Consider the following 22,409-nt stretch of genomic DNA (forward strand, 5'->3'; position numbering starts at 1 on the left):
GACCTCGGCTGGCCCAGTGCTCCTGGACTCCGACCCCAAACCTACCCTAGGGGAAGCCCACCTGCCGTCTACATTCAAGCCCTAACCACCTCCCACTTTCCACCTGCCGCACACCTGACCCCCACACACCAGCCTTGCTTGGGAGAGTTGCGGTTGGAATGAACCGGACATTAAGCAGCTCACTGTGCCCCACAGCCTTGGTTTCTTTGACCCTCTCACTGCTTCCCCACTTCCTGCTCAGGCGCCCGGGGTCTCCACCAAACCAGGGGATCCTACCTATCCTTCTGGGTGCTGAGGGACTAAAATTCACTGGCTGGACAGGAAGAGATGAAACACAGGTGTTCAGCCACTCCCACGAGGGCGACACGATGAAGCAGCAGGCCTGGGCACCTGTCTGTGACTGCCCCTACATGTGTACATACATATACAAATACACACGTACCCACAGATACACATGTGGGCATATATACATTCAGACAGAGACAGAAACCTACACTGAACCTTTTGCGGAGAAATTCCTCATCACCACGTGAGTTAAAGACATCCAAAGAAGCCATAAAATACAGGCTCAAAATCTGGCTTTAAGAGGATTTCCTTGGTAGTCCAGTAGTTGGGATTCTGCACTCCCAATGCAGGGGGCACCGGTTCAATCTCTGGTCAGGGAACTAAGATCCCACATGCCACACAGAGCAGCCAAAAAAAATTTTTTTTTTAATCTGGCTGTAAGACCAGAAGAGTTTCTGTAAGACAAGACCTGGGAGCCCAGGGCACAGGTGGGATGTCTGGGGCCAGAGACACAGCAGGGGCAGGAGAAGGGAACCCACCATTCTGAGGTTAGAGATAAGGTAACCTGTGGGGGACAAGCCCCAAGACTGAGGCCAGAAGGGCAGCTCAGGCAGGATGCACAGAGAGCCAACCATTGCACAGAAGAAAAAGGCTTTGCCAAGCATTGCTTTCCTGATAAGACATCGATTATTCCTTTTCTTTCACAGACTGAAGCCACAAGAGGTAGGCAACTACAGATCATTTCTAAAGCTCCTGGAAGCATCCACGGTTAGAAGTGCCTGTCTCCCAGGCCCCCTGCTGCCCTCACCAGCCTGTTGCACTCTCGGAAAACATCACTGGTGAGGACCCTGCAGGAGGAATCCACCATGGTCTGCTTCATGACGTTGTCATGGCAGATGGCAGGGGCCGAGTCCAGCCGCACCTGGGGAACCAAGAGGGAGAACACAGATGGACCCAGAACAGTCAACCCGGAAGCAAACAAGAGTCCCTCTCCCCAAGCCCCGCCCCCTGCAGGCCACACGACCCACAGCGCACAGCAGAGGGGACCCAACCTACTTTCTGGGTGTCAGCACACTGTGGGCTCACTTTCCAGGAATTCCCAAAGTCCACGGGGTTTTCCTCCACTTGGAGGCTGCTGCTGGTGAGGTCATTGTTCTGGACGCCATCGAAATTCCCACACAGGCCGCATACCCGCTCCTGGGGGACAAGTAGGGGGAGCGTGAGCTTTGCAAACCTCGGAGAAAACTGGCTGAGTCAGGAGGAGGAGAGTTCCAGGCAGCACGGGAGGCAGACTCGCCTGAGGAAGAGGAGGAGGGAAGGGGATGGGAGGGCAGCCCAGAGGGAGACCAGGGTGGTCAGCAAAGCCCCAACCCTGCCAAGGCCCTTTCCCTGCTTCTGCACTGACCCCCATGCTGTAATTGTTCAGTCACTCAGTTGTGTCCGACTCTCTGTGACCCCATGGACTGGCCTCCCTGTCCTTCACCATCTCCCTGAATTTGCTCAAACTCATGTCCATTGAGCCAGTGATGCCATCCAGCCATCTCATCCTCTGTCTCCCCCTTCTCAGAATGAACATAAATGACCCCATGTTAAGGTTAAGGAAGCCAAGATCATTCACAGAGAGAAGCAGCACACCCAGGTCCCTCGGAGGGCCAGTTAAGCAGCCAGGGCCCTGATCCCTGCAGTATAAACCGTCAGCCGCCCCAGTAAGGGTCTGAGCAGAAGAGAAGCTGGTTCAGCATTACATCAATGAGAGTGTGAGAGGTCTCAGGAAGGAGCCCTCTAGTCCCACTTGACTGTGGACAGCTGCTTGCCTTCCCTGGACAACTGCAGCCTGTCCAGAGCAAGCTGGCCAGGATCCTCTGTGTGTTAGTCACTCAGTCGTGTCCAAGTCTTTGTGACCCCGTGGGCTATAGCCCACCAGGTTCCTCTGTCCATGGAATTCTCCAGGCAAGAATACTGGAGTGAGTTGCCATTTCCTTCTCCAGTGGATCTTCCCGACCCAGGGATCTAACCCAGTTCTCCTGCATTACAGGCAGATTCTTTACCATCTGAGCCACCAGGGAAGGCCAGGATTCTGCTGTATACTAAATGCTACCAGCGCTGACATAATATCTTACTTCTCTCCATGTTCACCTATCAGGGGGTGCAGTATACAACAAATCCTGACCAACTAATGAATGAATAGATGAAAACCATCACATAAGAACCACTGGACAAAGACTTCTTCAGCAGTCCTGTGGTTAAGACTCTGCCTTTCAATGCAGGGGGTGCAGGTTCAATCCCTGGTCAGGGAACTAAGATTTCATAAGCCGCGATGTATGGCCAAAAAAAACTTTTTTTAAGTGGACAAAATCAGCCTGGAAAAGAAAAGGTGATGCTTTTAGAACCTTTTTGAAGTCCTGCCTTGAGACAAAGAGAGGTGATTTATTCTGTTTTGCTAGGAAACATGTAAGAAAAATGTTCTCATAGGTGGGCAAAAGGACAAAGATTTTTACGTGGCCTGACAGCCCCTGCGTATGGCCCTGCCTGGTCCCTGTCCTTACTGACCACCAATCACCTCAAGCCCCTCCTCTCTAGCCACCCTGGTCTGCTTGTTCAACACAAACACCATCTACCTCAGGGACTTGGCACCTGCTGTGCCATCTGCCTAAAGTCAGGATATTTACACGACTCCCTTCCCTCTTCCCCAAAGACTCTTCTCACACTTTCTCATCAGACGAGTCTCATCAGACCAACCCATCTAAAATACTTCGTGGTCCAGTGGTCTAGAATCAGCCTTGCAATGCAGAGGATGTGGGTTTGATCCCTGGTCGGGGAGCTAACATCCCACACGCCGTGGAGCAACTGAACTGAACCCGAGCACCACTAGAGAGTCCCTGCCCTGCAATGGAAGATCTCCCATGACACAACTAAGATGCAACACAGTCAAATAAATAAATAATAATAATAAAAAATAATAGGGACTTCCCTGGTGGTCCAGTGGCTAAGACTCCACGCTCCCAATGCAGGGGGCGTGGGTTTGATCCCTGGTCAGGGAACTAGATCCCACATGCTGCAACTAAAGCGTGTTTACAGGCTGCAATTAAGACTCGGAGCAGCCAAAAAATAAATGAAAATATATTTTAAAAATATATATATAATCTTTAAAATATAAAACACATAATATCCCCACTAGAATATGACCTCCATCAGGCTTCCCCGATGGCTCAGAGAGTAAGGAATCTGCCTGCAATGCAGGAGACACAGGAGATGCGGGTTCGATCCCTGGGTCAGGAAGATCCCCTGGAGGCGGGCATGGCAGCCCACTTTAGTATTCTTGCCTGGAGAATCCCATGGACAGAGGAGCCTGGTGGGCTGCAGTCCATGAGGTCGCAAAGAGTCAAACACAACTGAGCGATTAAGCAAGCAGGCAGGGTTGTGGTAGGCAAAACGACAGCCGGCCCCAGAGATGTCCACGTCCTAATCCCCAGAACCAGGAATATGTCACTGTACACAGCTAAGGGAACTTTGCAGGTGTGTTAGGTCAAGGATCTTGAGACAGGAAGACTGTCCTGGGTCACCTGGATGAGCTCAGAGTGATCACAGGGTGCAGGAGAAGTCAGAATGAGAAAGGCGATGAGACCGAGGGAAACGGAGAGCAGAAGACGCTGTGCTACTGGCTTTGAAGGTGGAGGATGGGACCACAGCCAAGGGATGCAGGCAGTCTCCTGAAGCTAGAAAAGGCAAGGACAGATTCTCCCCTCACTGTATCAATAGTAAGTTATTTTCCCCATACCCAGAGTACCTAGAACAGTGCTTGACACATAACAGGAGTTTAGTAAGCATTTGTTGAATAATGGAATGAGTGCATTGCTGATGCTCTCCAGAAACAGCATGGGGTCGCAAGGAGCAGCCTCACTCAGGTACGAGCTGAGAATGAGCCATCAGAATGCTGGGAACGTGGGTCCTGCCACCAGGGCAGACAGAGCATTCATCACATACATGCGTGGAGGAAACGAAGTCCCAGCAAACCGTCAAGACCTGGCCAGACATCACGAGCTTCCCCCCAAGCAGCTGATGAGCCATCTCACCACAGCCCTTGGCAGGTGCGGGCCTGGGCTCCATGGGAGGTGCACCCCGAATGTTCTGAGGTGTTATAGTCACATTGTGCATGATGGGTTTTGCTCCTTAGGTTAGGAAACCTTAAAAATACCTACTGCCAGTCAAGGGACTGTTTGCAGGGTCCAGGACCCTCCATCCTGCCCACGGGCAACTGTCTCGGGAAACAGCCGAGGTGAACTCTAATCCTTGAGTCTTATCTGTGTTGGGAGGAGGCTGAACCAGGTGACCACCCACCTTCCCCCTGAGACTGGGGGTGGGGATCCCAGATGCTGCTCAGGGAGCTGAAGATGCAAGCAGACAAAGAGGGAGGAAGTGGAGAAAGGCCACCCACCTGGTACGTCCGCTTCAGGAACACGGAGACGGCCAGGTGCCCGTCCCAGACCACAGAGAGGGCCTTGCCCAGCAGCACAGTGATGTACCGGCCAGACTCCACCACCTCAAAGTGCGTCTCATCCTTCATGGGCGTCTTCACGTTCACCTGAGCGAGAGACCAGGACAGTAAGGGATAGCATATATGTGTGTATACATGTGTATATGTATAATGTATGCTTGTATATGTGTATGCTTCTGCTGCTGCTGCTGCTAAGTCGCTTCAGCCATGTCTGACTCTGTGCAACCCCACAGACGGCAGCCCACCAGGCTCCTCTGTCCTTGGGATTCTCCAGGCACGAACACTGGAGTGGGCTGCCATTGCCTTCTCCAATATATGTGCATATACCTGTATATGTATGTGTATATATATATAACGTATTCTTGTATATGTGTGTATATATATTTGTGTGAATAATGCATGTATGTATGTGTGTATTCATTTATTATATAATACATATAAATGTGAGACTTAATATATATGTATGTATAAAATATTTGCATGTATAATGTATGTGTATATATGCGTGCAGACATTTGTATATATTATATATATAAATGTGGGTACATACATATACATGTGTATGTATGTGTGTATACTTTTGTACACATTATATATGTGCGTGGGATATAATATTTATGTGTATGTACATATGTGTATACATTTGTATGTATATGTGTGTATACATTTGAATATATAATATATATGTATATGTGTGTATAATATATTTATATGTGTTGCATCCATTTGTGTGTATAATACATACAACTGTGGGTATGTAATATATATGTATACATGCATGTAAATGTGTGTATACATTTGTATATATAATACAAACAGCTATGGCTATATAATATGTATGTATTTGTGTGTATGTGTGCTTATAATATATATTTGTATAATACATGTGTTTATGTGTGTATATATACATATAGCCATGGGTACATAATACATATGTATGTGTGTGTAGAATATGTGTGTGTGTGTACATGAGTATATATATAATTCATATAACTATGGTATATAATATATATATGTATGTGTGTGTACACAAGTGTGTATATTTGTGTGTGTGTAATGCATGTTTATATATGCATATGTCTATGTGTGTATTGTAATAACATGACTGTGGACATATAACATATGTGTGTGTACACACGTATTCCCATATGAAAGTCCTCCCACCCTCCACTACCCCCCAAGTCCGCCCTGGCTCTTCCTACACTGGTGCAAATACAGTTACACACCCTCCTCCACACATGTCTGCACTTCCTTTTACTAAATCCATCACCATCTGCACCCGCCCCCCTCGCGGGACGTGGTGAGGTCTCTCCACCAGCAGCATCGTGCTCCACCCGCACGTGTCCTGAACTAATGCTGGGCACTGCTCCCCATCAGCTAACGGGGGCACTGAGGGTGGGGCACCAGCCCATACTCACCTCCCCGTCAAACAGCTCTATTTCTCCTCCTTCCACCAGGATGGTGATGCGCTTCCTGCACTTCAGGGAGGGGACGCTGCACCCCTCATTCCCCACCAGGACCCGGAAGGTGCCGGGGTTACTACCACAGTGGTCCTGGGGAAAGGGGTGGATGTCAGGAGAGAAACACGATCCTTCCACCCCTGCCCAGACCAGCAGACCCGTGGTCGGTGCTCCCAGGCCTTTGAAGGGAGTGTTACAGGAGGCTGCCATGACCACATGCACGTGTGTGTGCGCTTGTGTGTTCATGAGCCAGACGACACTCACAAGACTGCCATCCTCAGCCACCAGCCATGAGCAAGCGCCTACAGTCAGGCAGGGAGAAGGGCTGAGGGGCAGGAGGGAGGAAGAAGGGAGACAGCGGAAGGTGGACACATCAGCCTGCTGATCCCCCACCCCGCCCCGGAGCCTGTTGGGCCAGCCTCAGCAGGGACCCACACCATCAGGCATGCGACACTTGGTAGATCCAAGCTCCAGTGGAGTCCCCTGGGCGGCTGGCCAGGACTGTAACCAAAGACCGCCAGACCCAGCAACACCAGCTGAGCTGCCACCTCTAGAAGGCACTGGTCCTCGCTGGGGTCTACACAGAAAAGCAGCAGAAAGGGACACGCTTCTGGCAAACACCTCCCATCGTGGCTGTCACTGTGGTGTGATGGGGAAAACCACTCAACTTAGAAAAGCTAGGTGCGGGCTTGTTTCTGCCACATCTGGGATGATGTTGAGTAGGTCACTTACCTCTCTGACTCACACACTCATACAGACACACACACACACAGCACACACATACAATACACACTTGCACACATACACACACATACACATATACATAAACAGACACACATTCATATACACACAAAGACACACACATAACATATATACAATACACACTTTTGCACATACATACATGCACACATGCACACATGTACACACATATAGGCATGCATTCATATACACACAAAGACACATATACACACATGCATTCATGTGTGTACACAGTCATACACAGTCACACACAGTCACACACAGTCACACACATGCATATACACATAAGTGCACACATACACACACAAACACACATATACAGACACATTCATATACACACATACACCCACGTGTACATACATAGATAACACATGCAATACACACTCTGCACATACATAGACACACATACACACATACATACATACCACACGTAGGACGTGCCCCTCTGTAAGATGGAATTAGCCAACCTAACGGGACTCTTAGGTTAAACGGGTTTGTCTCAGGCTAATGGGGTCGTCAGGTTAATGCGTTTGGGTTGGGTTAGTGGGATTGCCGGGTTCAACGGGTTAGGGTTGGGTTAATGGGATTGTGAAAGTTGTAAGAGGGAACAAAGGTAGAAGCGCTGTGTCACCAGCTGAGATTTTTCTGAAGGGGAGGGTTTAGTCCTGAGAACACCTCCCAAAGGAGGAAGGGGAGTCAGGGAGGGGACCCAGGAAGAGCATCCTTGAAGGGACATCAGCACTGGCTGTGGGGCAGGACTAGTAGCCCCCCGAGGGGCACAGCTCTGTGGGGGCACGACTGCCCACCTGGGCAGCTTCACTGGGCAGGCAGAGCCAGGGCAGGGGGTCTGACCAGTTCCTCTCACTGCACTGAACTGTCGTGCTTTCTGGGTGCCCAGATCTGAACCTGACTGAGGGTGGAGCCCCAGAGCTGGGTCACCCCTTCTTTTGCTACCAAGGCTGGAGGGCACACAGGTAACAAAGGTGGGCTTCCACATACGACCTGTGGGGAAGCCCCAGAGGGCACCTGGGGGTGCGTAAAACCATTTCATGGGGTGCATGCCCGTCTGCCAGCATGCCGCCCACCTCTCTGGGGCCAATCTGGGGCAGGGGACAGAGGCAGGGGGCTCCTTCCCCCCACGCCAGGCAGGTGTCATGCTCCATCTCACTCGACGCCCGACTCCCTGCAGCCCTGACTCCGAGGCTGAGGCTCCTGTGGGTCTGTGGTCTTCCCTCCAGACCACACCGAGCCCCTCCTCCCCGGCTCGGGAGAGGGGAGATGAACAGACCGCAATCTGTTTAAGCTGCAGAGTCCAGCCTCCTCACTGTCGTGAATAGAGAGCCCAGCCCTCCTTGCTCACCCACATCGCTGTCAACCAGCAAGAGACACGCCCAGGAGTCCACCCACCGGGAGAGGGGGCAGAGCGGCCCTGAGTCCACAGCTAGGATCCCCTGGGGCTGCTTCCCACCCTGCGGGCAGTAGGATCTGCTCTACCCCACACCCCCTCCCCACTCTGAGCTGCACTGGGTTGGAAATGAAAACGGTGAATAGGATAGAATAGGACAGGATACGACAGGATAGAATAGGATAGGAGCGCCCTACATATGAACTTTCAGGTGGCAAACTTTCAAAGCTGCAAACGTGCAACTCGTGTTCTAGCGAGGAACCATCACGTCAGGTGTGAGTGAACGGGCAGCTTGCCCTCCGTCTCCCATCGCTGCTGGCCCTTCAGCTCCACCATCTCCCCCGCTCCTCTCCCTCCTCCAGTCAGTAACTCTTCTTGCCTGGTCACTCGATGCCAGCCCCTGTATGCCAGCTGTTGGGCTGTTGTACTTTTGTACTATTTTACTTTTTTGTAAAGTACTATTGTACTTTCCAAGGTACTGCACTGTGAGATTAAAAATGTTTTCTTTATTTTTGTATTTGTTTTTTGTGTGTGTATTATTTGTGTGAAAAATATTATAAACCTGTTACAGTATAGTACAAAATATAGCCAACTGTGTTAGTTGGGTACCTAAGCTTACTTAGGTGGACTTGTGAACAAACTGGACATACGAACAGAACTCTCAGAATAGAGCGCTCTCAGAATAGCACTCACTCGTAAGTAGGAGACATGCTGTAGAATACAACAGAACAGAATAGATGGAATGGAACAGAATCACAGAAAGGGAAGGAAACTCCAGGGGTCATTTCCGCCATCCCCAGCGGGCTGTTCACTGCACAAGGATGCTGGCAGAGAGGGTGCTGGGGCCAAAATCCAGCCCCAATGCCACTCGCCATGGTTGGTCCCCTGACCAAGCTGTGTCTGCCAGGAGGAAAGAAGCCCTTCTCTCATTCCCTTGTGCTGGAATTGGGGTGATGGGAGCCTGCTCCATACCAAGGCCAGTCAACCAATGAGTTTCCATCCATCCCTGGAGGCGTCCAGGGAGTTGAGGCAAGTCGGCAGTCACCGGGGTCTTGAGGCCCTGCCTCTCCAGGGACTGGGAAGTCACTCCATTAGAAACCAGCCCCCAGAGCTGTTTCCACAAGCAGCTCTAGCCTGGGACCCCCCTCCCCGGGTCTCACCTGCACCAGGACATACTGGCACTCCCCCGGGAACAGGTACTTGAGCCCATCAAAGGTGAAGTAGTGAGCCAGGCCCAGGGCAGAGCAGCTAGCATCACACACGTGGTCCGTACAGTTCCACTTCCGGTCCTGACAGACGCTGGGGACAGGAGATAGGGGGTGAGGGTGAGGCCACCGGATATAGGGGCAGGTCCGGCATCAGGGCAGCCAGGGTGCCACCCACCCCCAGGAGGCCTTGGGAACTGGTAGGTGGCTTCAGGGCCTGCAGATTGGACCTCGTGGGGCTCTGCAGTCATGAACCCCCATGTTTTTAGGGAACAGGGCCAAGGAGGACAGGGAAGCCACGCTACCCACTCATCACAAGGGGGAAATGACCAAAGAAGAGCCCCAGTTGTCCGAGGTGACACTATCACCACCTGCTCCGAACATGCTGAAGCCCAGTCTCCCAAGACATTACCTGGGAAGAGCCACTGGGTCTCTATACAATGGACCCCAAGGCCAAAAGCCCCTCTGAGGCTAAGGGAACACACAGGACAGAAGAGCAGGCAAGTTCTGAGTCAGAGAAATGGTGACCAGCCATGAACTTCTGCTGGGAGAGGGTCTGTGTGGGCAGCAACGTGTATAAACCCACAGGGACTTGCCAGCTGCCCACACCCCCATCTCCCCACTCCATACCAGAACCAACATCAGGAAGTCCACTCTGGGCGTCAGCAGTGGGATGCTCAGGCCTCCAGCCCCTTCCTGCCTGGCCCCTTGGCCCATCCCTAAAGCTCTGCAGGCCCCAAAGAAAGGCGGGGTGATGAGCAGAGTCAGGGACTGGGTGAAGGACGGTCCCTTTCCAGGCAGGCACCCTCACAATATGCCTGGAGGAGGGGGACCAGGATAAAGCCACAGAAGGACCCCGGCCTGGTGCCCTGGGGCAGTTTGGTTGCACATGCAGTGATGGACACAGCCCTTATATTTCCCCTGCCCCCTCCCTGCAGGGAAACACTGCTTTCCAGAGAGCATCCATCCAGGGCGAGCCCAGGGGATGAAAAAGATTCTCCCATTTGACAGATGGAGAAACAGAGGCAGAGGGAAAAGGACAGGTGCAGTCACATTCCCAGGAGTGGGGAACAGGCAAGTGACCAAACCCCTCCCTGACCTGCCCCCAGGACCCCCAGAACCGCTCCCAGCCTCACCAGCTGTTGCAATCGACCTTCACCCTGTCTCCGGGGGCATACTCTCTGCCCTGGTGGAAGCAAGGGCACCTTTCCAGGGCCACACACCTGTTCTCATGCCGGACCTGAGGGAAAGTGAAGGGAAAGTCTTGGGGCCACAGTGAGTGAACAGCCACGGCCAGAGGCAACCCGGGGAGCCCACGCCCAGACTGGGGCTGGAGACCCTGCTTGGCTCTCATCCACACTGGTCCTCCTGGCTCAGCTGGAGACGCTCTGACCCCCTCTGCCCTCACACACTGCTGCAGGCAGGAGCCCTGGGACCCAGTGGAGACTCCAGTAACACATGTCAAAAGCCCCTGACACATGCATCTCCTTAGACCAAGTAATTCTTCCAGGGGATTTCTCTAAAGGTAACAGAGTTATGGGTAAAGATTAATGTGCAATTATTTACCATTCAAAAAAAAGTGGGAGCAATTAAGTGTTCAACAATAGGAAAATGATTAAGCCCATTGAGGAATCTCCAGGTGATATTGGCCAATGGAAATACCAAAATCTTAAAAGTTTTGAGAACTACTTATTCTGTTAATTTTTAAAACAAGAGATAAAAAACTGTATATACATATAGTCTCAATTATGAAAAAATATATATATATATACTTCAAAAACTGTCTGGAAGGGAATTTAGAAGTTGCCTCTGAGGGGGTGGGATAAGGGAGTTTGATTTTCTTTCTGTGGTTTTTAAATTTTCTTCTGATTGCTCTTCACTGAGCATTTATTATGTTCTATAATTGAAGAAACTGGACAATAGATTTAATGAAATGAAGTAATCGGTTAACAATGTACTTAATGTCCTGGAGGTAAAAGCGGAATACTGGCCACAGGTAGGGATGGACCAGAACCAGAAGCTGGGGGTTTTCAAGTCCCACGAGTCCCCTCCTGAGGGTCTGACGCACCTGCCCTCCTCCCCACCAGCCCTCCACCAGCCAAGGAGTTACCACGTGACAAGTTATACTCCTCACGGGATGCCGCCGAGGGGGCAGGGGAGAACTGAGAAGAGCCACTGGCCCCGGTGGGCTCAGGAAGAGCTGGCCAAGCCCCTCTGACTCCACATAGGGATCTGCTTCCATCCCGGCAGTCCAGGAGGCAGCCCTGGACTCCCGCTCTGCATGACCTTGAGAGAAGGACCCACAGCACTCTGGTTCCAAAGCCACCCAAGGGTGAGAAGCTTCTGGTATGGGTGCCCCAGCATCCACATGACCCCACTGCTCCACAGACAAGCCTGGGACCCCTAGGCTTGGAGCCCGGGGATAGGGCGGTCTTGGGCTGAACATAAGGCTTTCATGTCAGGGATCATAGACTGAAATTATGTGTGTGAATATGTGTATATGTGCATTCACGTACATGTGTTTGTATGCATGTGCTAGTGTATATGCATGCATTTGTGTGCATGTGTATATGTGTGTCTTCCTTGTGTATGCACGTGTGCATTTGTGTGTGTGAGTGCCCGTGTGTATGTGTGGGCACATGTATGTGGCTGTGTGCCTGTGTGTGTGTGGGTATATGTGGGCATATGTGTGGGTGTATATGTGTGTTGATATAAGTGAGTACCCATGTGTCTATATTTGTGTTGTGGCTGTGTGTATATGTGTGTGCCTATGTGTATGTGTGGGTAGGCACATGTGTGTGTATGGCTGTGTGCCTGTGTGTGCCTATATATATATGTGTGTATGCCTGTGTGTTTCTGTGTGTGCATGCATGTGTGTATATGTGTGCATGCCTGTGTGTATATGTGGGTGCATGTGTGTATATGTGTGAGTGCATGTGTGTGTTAATATACATGAGTGTACATATGTGTCTATGTGTGTGTGTGCCTGTGTGTGTGTGTATGTGTGTGCATATCTATGTGTATGTGTGGGTAGGTGCATGTGTGTGTATGGGTGTGTGCCTGTGTGTATCTGTGCATATGTGTATGTGTGTGTGTGTGTGTGTGCATGCCTGTGTGTATATGTGAGTGCATGTGTGTGTATTAATATACACGAGTGTACATATGTGTCTATGTGTGTGTGTGCCTGTGTGTGTGTCTATATTTGTGTGTGCCTGTGTGTGTATGTGTGTGTATATGTGTGTATACCTATGTGTATGTGTGGGTAGGTGCATGTTTGTGTATGGCTGTGTGCCTGTATTATATGTGTGTGCCTGTGTGTATCTGTGCATATGTGTATATGTGTGTGTGTGTGTGTGTGTGCTTGCCTCTGTGTGCGTATGTGTGTGTGTCTTGTATATGTGTGGGTGCCTGTGTGTGTGTTTATACATGTGAGTATAAGTGTGTCTATATGCGTGTGCACCTCTGTGTGCATGTGTGTATATATGTGTGTGTGCCTATGTATATGTGAGGCAAGGTTTCCCATTAAGAGGCTCTCAACTTTAACGCCACCAGCCCAGCTGAATCACCCAGAGTCCTAAAGCATTTTTAAAAAAAAATCCACAGAGATAGAAAGATAAAGACACAATGCAGAAGATGGGCGGGACGTAGATGAGACCTGGTCCACATGGAGGGTGGGCCGGCACTGCAGCCCCAGGTGAATGGTCCACATGGAGGGTGGAGGGTGGGCTAGCACTGCAGCCCCAGGTGAATGGCCCACATGGAGGGTGGGCTGGCACTGCAGCCCCAAGTGAATGGCCCACATGGAGGGTGGGCCGGCACTGCAGCCCCAGGTGAATGGTCCACATGGAGGGTGGGCCGGCACTGCAGCCCCAAGTGAATTTTGTGCAAGTCAGTCTCTTGGACATTGGGACACGAGAAGGATGATACAATAAAAGTAACGATTGTCCTTTTAGGACTTCTGAAGAGAACAGGCAGAAATAGTAGTCACGTTTGTTCATCAACTCATGACATCTTGAGCAAGAAAGGTTTGCGCTGAGAACTTGGTCCTGGGTTTCAATCGGCCCGAAGAAAAATTATGAAGTAGAAAAAATTTGGTTTTGTCACTTTTCTCTGAAAAAAACCCACCTCACCCCTCCACACTGACCCATTCTCCAAAACCTTTTTTTTTTTTTTTGCCTTCCAACTGCGCTATGTCCTCCCTGCTAATATTTCCAGCTCAATGCATGTTTGCTACCAGGAAAGAATCTGGTGAACTAACTCTCACTAAAGTGTGAATGACTTCCTATGCGGATTTATAAGAGAAGCTTTTTTAAAGTTCTTTTTTGTTAACCAAACTAACTTCATACCTATCATATTTTAGTAAATCTGATAAGGTGACAAACCATAGGAAGTATAGGAGATATCTTTGAGACAGGAGGGCTTTCTGGAACCTTTTAAGATTACATTTCATAGGATTTGCAATGCCCTCCTGTGAGGCTCTCTGTGGATGTGCCCCTGAGCCCAAGCTCTAGCTTTCAAGAAGCAGCCCCAACCAAGAAGGAAAGGGAGAGAAGAAATAAATCAGGAGGTTGCAACTGACATATACTCACAACTAAACATAAAATTGATAACGAATAAGAACCTACTGTACAGCACAGAGAACTCTACTCAATACTCTGTAATGAGCTATATGGGAAAAAGAATCTTAAAAAGAGTGGATACATGTATAACTGATTCAGTTTGCTGCACAGCAGAAACTAACACCACATTGTAAATCCAAATACACCAATAAAAATTAATTTAAAACAAAACCAAATAAAAACAGCGCCAAAGTCTTTTCAGGCTTCCCAGTGGGCCAGCGAGAAAATCAGACCTCAAAGGACCAGGGAAATAAACACACTTCCCCTCTGCCAAGAGGTTCCCTGGTGCCAGCAGAGCTGGGTACCAGTTTGGAAGATGTGGCCACTAGACTTCAGAGGTAAGTGAGCATCTCGCAGACAGTGGTACACCTGGGGCTGGGAGACAGGAGACCAGGATTTCCACTACACAATTGTGTATCCTTGAATGGTTCTGTGTCTTTTCTGTCCTTGGTCTCCTCCAGTGTGGCAGGAAGTGTTGAAAGCTTGAGTCTAGGGCTCTGCCTGGAGACTGTGTCCAGCCCTGGCTGGAGGGCGAGAGACGGGCCCTGGACTGTGGTTTGCTGCCACCTCGTGGTGGATGCAGGTAATGGTATAATTTAAACGCAAGTGGTCCATTCAAGAATTTTTGCACAAAAAGGCTTGGGAACTTTTCTAGAGCAATCCCCTCATTTTTGTTGATCTTTCATGGGAAAAAAAAAAAACAACAACAAAATCTGGGTTCTCACCATGCCCGGGGGGCAGAGGCAGCCGGACACACAGCCAGTGCTCATGCATTCCAGGTCATAGTTCTGGCAGGTTTTGGTGCATTCAAGCCCTTCGGCCCTCGGGTTGTCAGCAGGGCACACCACCTTGACCATGGGGGGCCGGCAGGACAGGCTCCTTTTGCCTTGGAGTCAGGAAAACCACAGATCAGCGGAGGGGTGAACAGGTCTGCCATCTACCCTGTACTTCATCCCCTGCCTGCAGTCACTCCACCCTAGAGGCTCAGGCTGTACAAGCCCTGGGACACGGCACTGCCTGACCTCCAGCCGGGCCCTGGGCAGCAGCTTCATCTATCATCTGACCTCTGACCTTTGCCCACACTGAAGGCACTTCTGCTGAGCTCAGCACCCCTCCGATGGCCCATGTTCCTCATCCCCTGACCCTGCCGCTGCCCACTACACTGAATCAGGACACACCGCAGAAACGTCCAGAGCCAGGATTTAGCCAGGTGCTAAAAAGGAACCTTTGCCCCAACACAATCATTCCTAAAATTAGCTTAATCACAGGAACTTTAAAGGGGGCTTTGCTCACATGTCCTCCTCTGCCTGGCCCCCAACCGTCCCAGCCCCTCCATTTAAACCTGGAACATTCCATCCCTGGACCCTCCTACCTGTCCCCAACCCCCGCTTTGTCACTCTCCACCTGATCACCTGACATCATATTCTGATGCACCATTTATTTTACTTCTTTGTTGACTGTTCACACCCACCCCACCCACAGGCTAAAATATCTGCTCCACGAAAGTGGGGCGGGGGGGGGGGTGGCGCGATATCTGCTTTGTTCACTGATACATTTCCTGACAATTAGTATCACTGCCTGATTGAATAAATGATGGCAGCAGATGACTGATACAGCGCCTGTCTTTCAAAAACTGTGATGCGCTGGATTGCATTTTTATCTTACATATAGAGCATTTACTACCTTGTATGGGTAAGAAAGTCAAAATTTCCAGCCTCATTTTTATATGGAAACGTCTGTTAGGAAACTAAAACCCTAAGAGGTTAAATGATTTTTCCAAATCACATGAAATTCTAGGAGTTCCCTGACTTTGAAAAAAGATACCCTCCAGTGACTAGACAAGCAGACAACTCTAGGCAAGAAAGATATGAAAGACCTAAGAGGCAGAATGTAGCCGAGAGGGGTGACGTCGTGGGGGAAAGGCTTCAGTGAGAGAGAGCGGAAGGAAGAAAGAGGCAGAGGGATGCAGTGACCTTGCGGTCCGCTATGGACTGGATGGTTGTGTCCCCCAAAATTCACGTGCTGCAATCCTAACCCCCAAAGGTTAAGAGGTTAGAAGGCAAGGGCTGGGGGAGGAGATTGGTTATGAGGGTGGGTCACCAATCATCCCTCATGAATGGGGTTAGCACCCTAAGGAAACACGCCATGGGGCTCCCTCGCCCCTTCCACCACGTGAGGACACAGTGAGGACCCAGAATCAGGTTCTCACCTGACCATGTGGGCACCCTGCTCTCGAATCTCCACCCTCCAAGACTGTGAGAAGGATCTGCTGTTTACAAGCCCACAGTCTGCAGTATTTTGTTACATGGCCTGAACAGACTAAGAAAAAGTCCTAAGTTCTGACAGCTGGTGAGCCACCCGTGTGTTTCAGATCCTGCCCCAGCTATAGGCTGAGATGCTCGACAACCAGCCAGCCATGCGGAGGGAGGGGGCAAACTCCCAGGGCCCTCGAAAAACAAACACGGTCACAGAGCTGGGTCAGAGGGAGGGTCTTGGGTAAAGTGAGAGGCAGGAAGAAGAGGTTGAAAAATAGCCCATATAAGACAGCGTATTAAAAAGCAGAGACATCACTTCACCAACAAAGGTTCATCTAGTCAAAGCTATGGTTTTTCCAGTAGTCATATATGGATGTGAGAGTTGGCCCATAAAGAAGGCTGAGCACCGAAGAACTGATGCTTCTGAATTATGGTGCTGCAGAAGACTCTTGAGAGTCCCTTGGACAGCAGAGAGATCAAACTAGTCAATCCTAAAGGAAATCAGTCTTGAATATTCATTGGAAGGACTGATGCTAAAGCTGACGCTCCAAAACTTTGGCAACCTGATGCAAAGAGCCAACTCATTGGAAAAGACCCCGATGCTTGATTGAGGGGAGGAGGAGGAGGGGGTGACAGAGGACGAGATGGTTAGATAGCATGACTGATTCAGTGGACAAGAATTTGAGCAAACTTCAGGAGATGGGGGAGGACAGAGGAGCCTGGTACGGTGTGTGGGGTAGCAAAGAGCCACAATGACTCAGCAACTGAAGAACAATTTGCCTAAAGGCATCCCACTTCCTCCTCCTAGGGGGATCCTTTCTACACAAGGTGACAATCCATCTGGAATCCCATGAGGTCCCTGCTCCATAAATGTGAATATGGTCCCACCAGCCCCAGGTCAGCCTCTTCTCTCTCCTGTGTCTCAACCCTAAACAGCACAGCATCAATTACGACCTTCACACTAAAGGCACCAGGTCCAAACTGCTCTCTCCAATCCATCTGAGAAGCTTTCTAAAGAGGTGTCCTGGTCAGCATGTCCCTTGACAGAGAGGCCATCGGAGGAGGGTGGTGTTAACCACAGTCAAAGTGGCCAACACACCCACAGCTGCTCCCTGGGTTAAGGTCCCCGTGGGCCGAAGCGAGATCTCGCTGGTCCATCCTACAGGCAATTCAGTCTTTCCTCATCACAAAATTAAACTCCTCCTGCCTCAATACTTGAGATGTCCACATGCAAAGGCCTGGAGGTCACCCACCCAAACACATGCCTGAATGCAGCCAGCCCCCTCGCCCACGCCGTCTGAGCAGAGGGAGTGGGGAGCTCATGGTGAGCAGTACTCACTGCGGTGGGACAGGGGGCTGCTGAGGACTGCTTCAGGCAGCAGGCTCCCTGGGGCTCCACTCGTGGAGCAGTGCATGAAGCCATCTTCGCAGTAGCTGCAGAAACAAAGGTCACAGCCTCACTTAGAGGGACTCCCCGCCTCCCACAAGGTGCTCTGCCCACTCCAGCCGGGCTCCCATCCCATCATCCATGTGAAAGGCAGCTGCTCACCACACTACAAAACAAGAGGGCCACCAGGACCTTCTGATCGCCAAACTCAATGGCCTCTTCTCCACTTAACGAAGAGTTCAGGAGTCCCTGGGTTCCAGCCAGTTGCTGGGTGGCTTGGGAAAGCGATCATATCCCTAAGCCTCAAATTCCTACTGAAAAAGCCAGGTCTGCCTGCCTAACAGTGTTGTTGCAAGGTCTTGGAGAGAAACACCTTGAATATTACAGCCCAGTCGCTCAGTCGTGTCTGACCCTTTGTTACCCCATGGACTGTAGCCCCCCCAAGCTCCTCTGTCCATGGAATTCTCCAGACAAGAATACTGGAGTGGGTTGCCATTTCCTCCTCCAGGGGATCTTCCCAACCCAGGGATCGAACCCTGGTCTCCTACACTTTAGGCAGATTCTTTACCATCAGAGCCACCAGGGAAGCCCAGAGGGTGAGTAAAGGATTGAGTAAAATAGGGCATGGAAGAATTTGGGGGGTGATGAAAACATTCTGTATCTTGAGTGTGACAGTAGTTACCTGATGTACACACTTGTAAACACCTATAGCTCTGTATACCGAAGAGGAGAAATTTTATTGTGTGTGAGTTATATCTCAAACAAAACTTTTTCTAAATTTGTTTAAAAATCAGAACAGCAAAGAGGTCATAATCAGGGAAGCCGAGGCTGGATGCATTAGGGCTCCTGATACTATTCTCCCCACTCCAATGTCTGAAATTTTCCATCAACAGGACATTTCAGCTGGTTTTCCTTGTAGACAGTCAGCTTTGAGGCCCACTCTGTGTCCAGTTCATCTTTAGGTCACCGTCTCTAGCCTAGCACCCAGGACAGAACCGGTGCCAAGGAGGTGTTTGTAAATGTTCTGTTACAAATTTTTTCTGCGACTGTGACTGCCCTGCTGACAATGACCATGCCCAAGGGCCTGGGTGAAGGACAGCAGGAAGTAGGTGTGATCTGGATTTTTTTTTTTTTTTTCCCAAGAAAAGCATGAGGCAAGTGGGGACAGTGATGTGCTCTGGAGGCGATGCTACTATGGTCAATGTTCTTCTGGCTCAAATGCTTTGTTCTGAGAATGCTGACGGGAGGCCGAAGGGGAGGCTGGCAGGGAGCACTCTCATCTCCTGTTCTAGAAAAGGCAAACTGACACCTCATGCAGGGAGTGGGGCTCCAGGAGTGACAGCTGGCTTACTGCTCACCTCTTAGTCCCACCGCCAGCCTGAAGCTCCAGTGCCGGGCACAGGAAGGCAGACAGAAGGCCTGGGTATCCCAGCTTAGCTCCCAACTCACTGTGCAACACTGGGCGGGCACTTCCTGCCTGCCCATGGGCCTCAGTGTACCCATCCATGAAATGGAGGACTCAGAGGACCATTTCCCGGCCCTGCCATTCCCGGGGTCCCCAGTCCCACTGCTCGACTCACCACATGGTGTGATGGTCCGAGAAGATGTCTTCGGGTTGGAAGATCTCACCGTCGTAGTAACAGGGGCACTGGGCCTTGGGCACACAGGACCCTGTCTCATCCAGGAAGAGCCCCGGCGGGCAGAAGCAGCCCTCCAGACAGACCTCGGTGCATTCCTCGTCCGGATGGGAGAGTGAGCGGCAGGTGAGGTTGCAGGGGGTCCCACACTGCTGGTACACCTGGCCGTGTGGGCAGCTCAGCGCTGGGGGAGAGGGCGGGGCCAGGACAGACTCAGCGGAAACGTTACGACGAGCAGGACTGTGGTTCTAGGACCAGCAGTCCCACCCGCTGCCTCTGAGACCCCCAATTATACCTGCATGGTCACCGCCTTATCTTCCCACCGGGAGCAAAAGTGTGTTTTTATGCTCACAACTGTCTGTTCTTTTTATTTTTATTTTTTTTCTATTTTTTGGCCGCATAGGAGATCTTCATTCCCCAACCAGCGTTGAAACCCTCTTCAGTGAAAGTGCGCAGTCTTAACCACTGGACCGCCAAGGTTCCCCACAAATGACTGTTCTAATTACGGAAGTACACGCTTTCTCCTCTGTTTAACTAGGGGGACCATGCTTAGGTTATCTTTGAACTCTCAGAGCCTGGGACAGAGTAGAAATCCTGGTAGATTTTAGGGCTGTAAATATCAACCCTGAATACTCATTGGAAGGACTGATGCTGAAGCTCCAATACTTTGGCCACCTGATGCAAAGAGCTGCCTCATTGGAAAAGACCCTGATGCTGGGAAAGATTGAGGGCACGAGGAGAAGGGGACGATAGAGGATGAGATGGTTGGATGGCATCACTGACTTGATGGACATGAGTCTGAGCAAACTCCAGGAGATGGTGAAGGACAGGGCAGCCTGGCTTGCTGCAATCCACGGGATTGCAAAGAGTTGGACACAGCTAAGCGACTGAACGACAACAATTAAAAAAAGACTTGGCAGGGATGGGTGAGGGCATTTCTCCCTTGATGATAAAAACAATGACAGCTCCCTTAACTAAGCACCTACTGGATACCCTGCTCTTCACGGGGGTTTTACGCCTTTGGTGCCTCTCAATGAGTGAGACCTCACAATCCCACCACCAGAGGTAAGAAACCTGAAACTTAAGCTTAGTGACCCATCAGGGACCTGCCTTCCAGGAAGAGGCTGAGGCAGGATTTTTTTTTTTTTTTTTTGCTACATTGGGTATTAGTTACAACATATGGGATCTAGTTCCCAGATCAGGAATCGAATCCAGGCTCCCTGCATTGGGAGCGCTGAGTCTTAGCCACTGGACAACCAGGGAAGTCCTTGAGGCAGGATTTGAACCCAGCTCTCTGTGACAGCCCCAAAGCTCATGCTCTTAACCATTATGCTCTAAAAGAAAACAGTCCCCTAGAAGCCAGGCTTTGGGGACGTGCCAGTCACAAAGAGCTGGGGCACTCAGAGCAGGCAGCACCCACCTCCCCATAGCCCTTGCCCTTCCTGGCCTTCTCCCACATAGAAATATAAAGCAGCTAAGAGAGTGGGCGCTGAACACCAAGTTCCCGGGTTCAAGTCCCAACTGTGCCTCTAGTCAGCAGTGTCCTTGCTGGAATATAAAAATACCATCCAGCTGGGTGGCTGTGAAGGCTAAGGGAGTTTCGAGTCATGCCTGGCAGGTGGTGATTGTCTGCCGCTTTCCTGCCTTCGTGAGAAAGGGGAAACGCAGCCCGAGCTCTGCAGGCCCCAAACCTAAGCGGCCCCAGCACTGACGGGCCCCAGCCAGGATTCAGCCCACTGAGCTCACGGTCCTCTCACAATCTCCCCGATGATGGAATTCTTGACTGGTGGCGGGGGAGGGAGATTGGTGTTGAGGGAGGCACTTGGCTCCTTCAAGATGCTTTCCCATTGCGGATCAGCTGTCATCCAAGAAATAAGAAGCTCACCCTGAGGACACTCCTCTCAGGATCATAGAACTTGTTGCTCCCTGTTAGAAGCCATTTCTCCAGCAGAAACCTGCTGGCTGTGTCCCAGGGAAGCTGTAGAGGGAAAGCCTGATCGTGAACCTCAGAAATGTCCACGCCGGGGTGCCTCCCCACCTACAACTGCCCCGGGTGGGCGTGGTGTTTGAGGGAAGCTGGGAGGGGAGGGGCTCTAACCATGTTAGACACAGACTTTTTTCCAAACCAGCAGAGACATTGGGTCATCGGTTGAATATTTAGAGCAAAGGTGGATTAAGATGGAACGTGCATACGTGATTCACTCAGTTGTGCCCAACTCTTTGCAACCCCATGGATCACAGCCCGCCAGGTTCCTCTGTCCATGGGATTTCTCAGTCAAGAATACTGGAGTGGGTTGCCATTTCCTTCTGCAAGGGGATCTTCCCAATCCAGGAATCAAACCTGCATCTCTTGTGTCTCCTGCATTGGCAGGTGGATTCTTTACCGCTGTACCACCTGGGAAGCCCTAAGATGGGACAGGTTGGGTTCTAAAGATGGGCGTCCCAATCCACTGAACCTATGACTGTAAGGGCACATTTCATCCAATCAGAAGGAGCTAGAGCTGAGAAGGCTTTTTCCTCTGAGAAGCCGGCTCAGCCGTGTTAAATGTCTCCTTCTTCCCCAGAGAATCCCATGGAGGGAGGAGCCTGGTAGGCTACAGTCCATGGGGTCGCAAAGAGTCGGACACGTCTGAGCGACTTTACTTTCACTTTCACTTTCACTTTTTCTTCCCCAGAAGTAATATCATCTGTTTAACATGCGTTGACTCTGTGTCCACCGCATGGGGCGTGGAAGGGGCTGTGCTAGTCTGGGGGATGCAGAGATGGTAAGACTTGGTCCCTGCCTGCCAGGAGCCTGGGGTCTTGTCTTTCCAAAGGAAACACAACCAATTTCCAAGGGGAAAAAAAAATCTTGTGCTTCTCAGGACTCTCCTGATAGCACCTTGTAAAGCAGCTACACAAT

At 50.6% G+C, this 22,409-nt stretch overlaps 1 protein-coding gene across 1 annotated transcript in view; it reads right to left on the bottom strand.

The window, feature by feature from the left end:
- The window catches only part of VWF (von Willebrand factor), a 124,627-nt gene that overhangs the window by 52,709 nt on the left and 49,509 nt on the right, over positions 1–22,409 (bottom strand). Inside the window, exons 16-24 of the mRNA XM_027541087.1 lie at positions 19,451–19,691; positions 17,823–17,917; positions 14,954–15,114; positions 10,746–10,849; positions 9,565–9,703; positions 6,199–6,333; positions 4,721–4,867; positions 1,342–1,482; positions 1,094–1,207 (exon numbers count right to left, since the gene is read on the bottom strand). Coding sequence (XP_027396888.1) covers positions 1,094–1,207; positions 1,342–1,482; positions 4,721–4,867; positions 6,199–6,333; positions 9,565–9,703; positions 10,746–10,849; positions 14,954–15,114; positions 17,823–17,917; positions 19,451–19,691 — 1,277 coding nt within the window. The remainder of the gene's footprint in view (positions 1–1,093; positions 1,208–1,341; positions 1,483–4,720; positions 4,868–6,198; positions 6,334–9,564; positions 9,704–10,745; positions 10,850–14,953; positions 15,115–17,822; positions 17,918–19,450; positions 19,692–22,409) is intronic.

Source organism: Bos indicus x Bos taurus, chromosome 5 (genome assembly GCF_003369695.1).
Source record: "Bos indicus x Bos taurus breed Angus x Brahman F1 hybrid chromosome 5, Bos_hybrid_MaternalHap_v2.0, whole genome shotgun sequence".
NCBI lineage: Eukaryota > Metazoa > Chordata > Mammalia > Artiodactyla > Bovidae > Bos > Bos indicus x Bos taurus.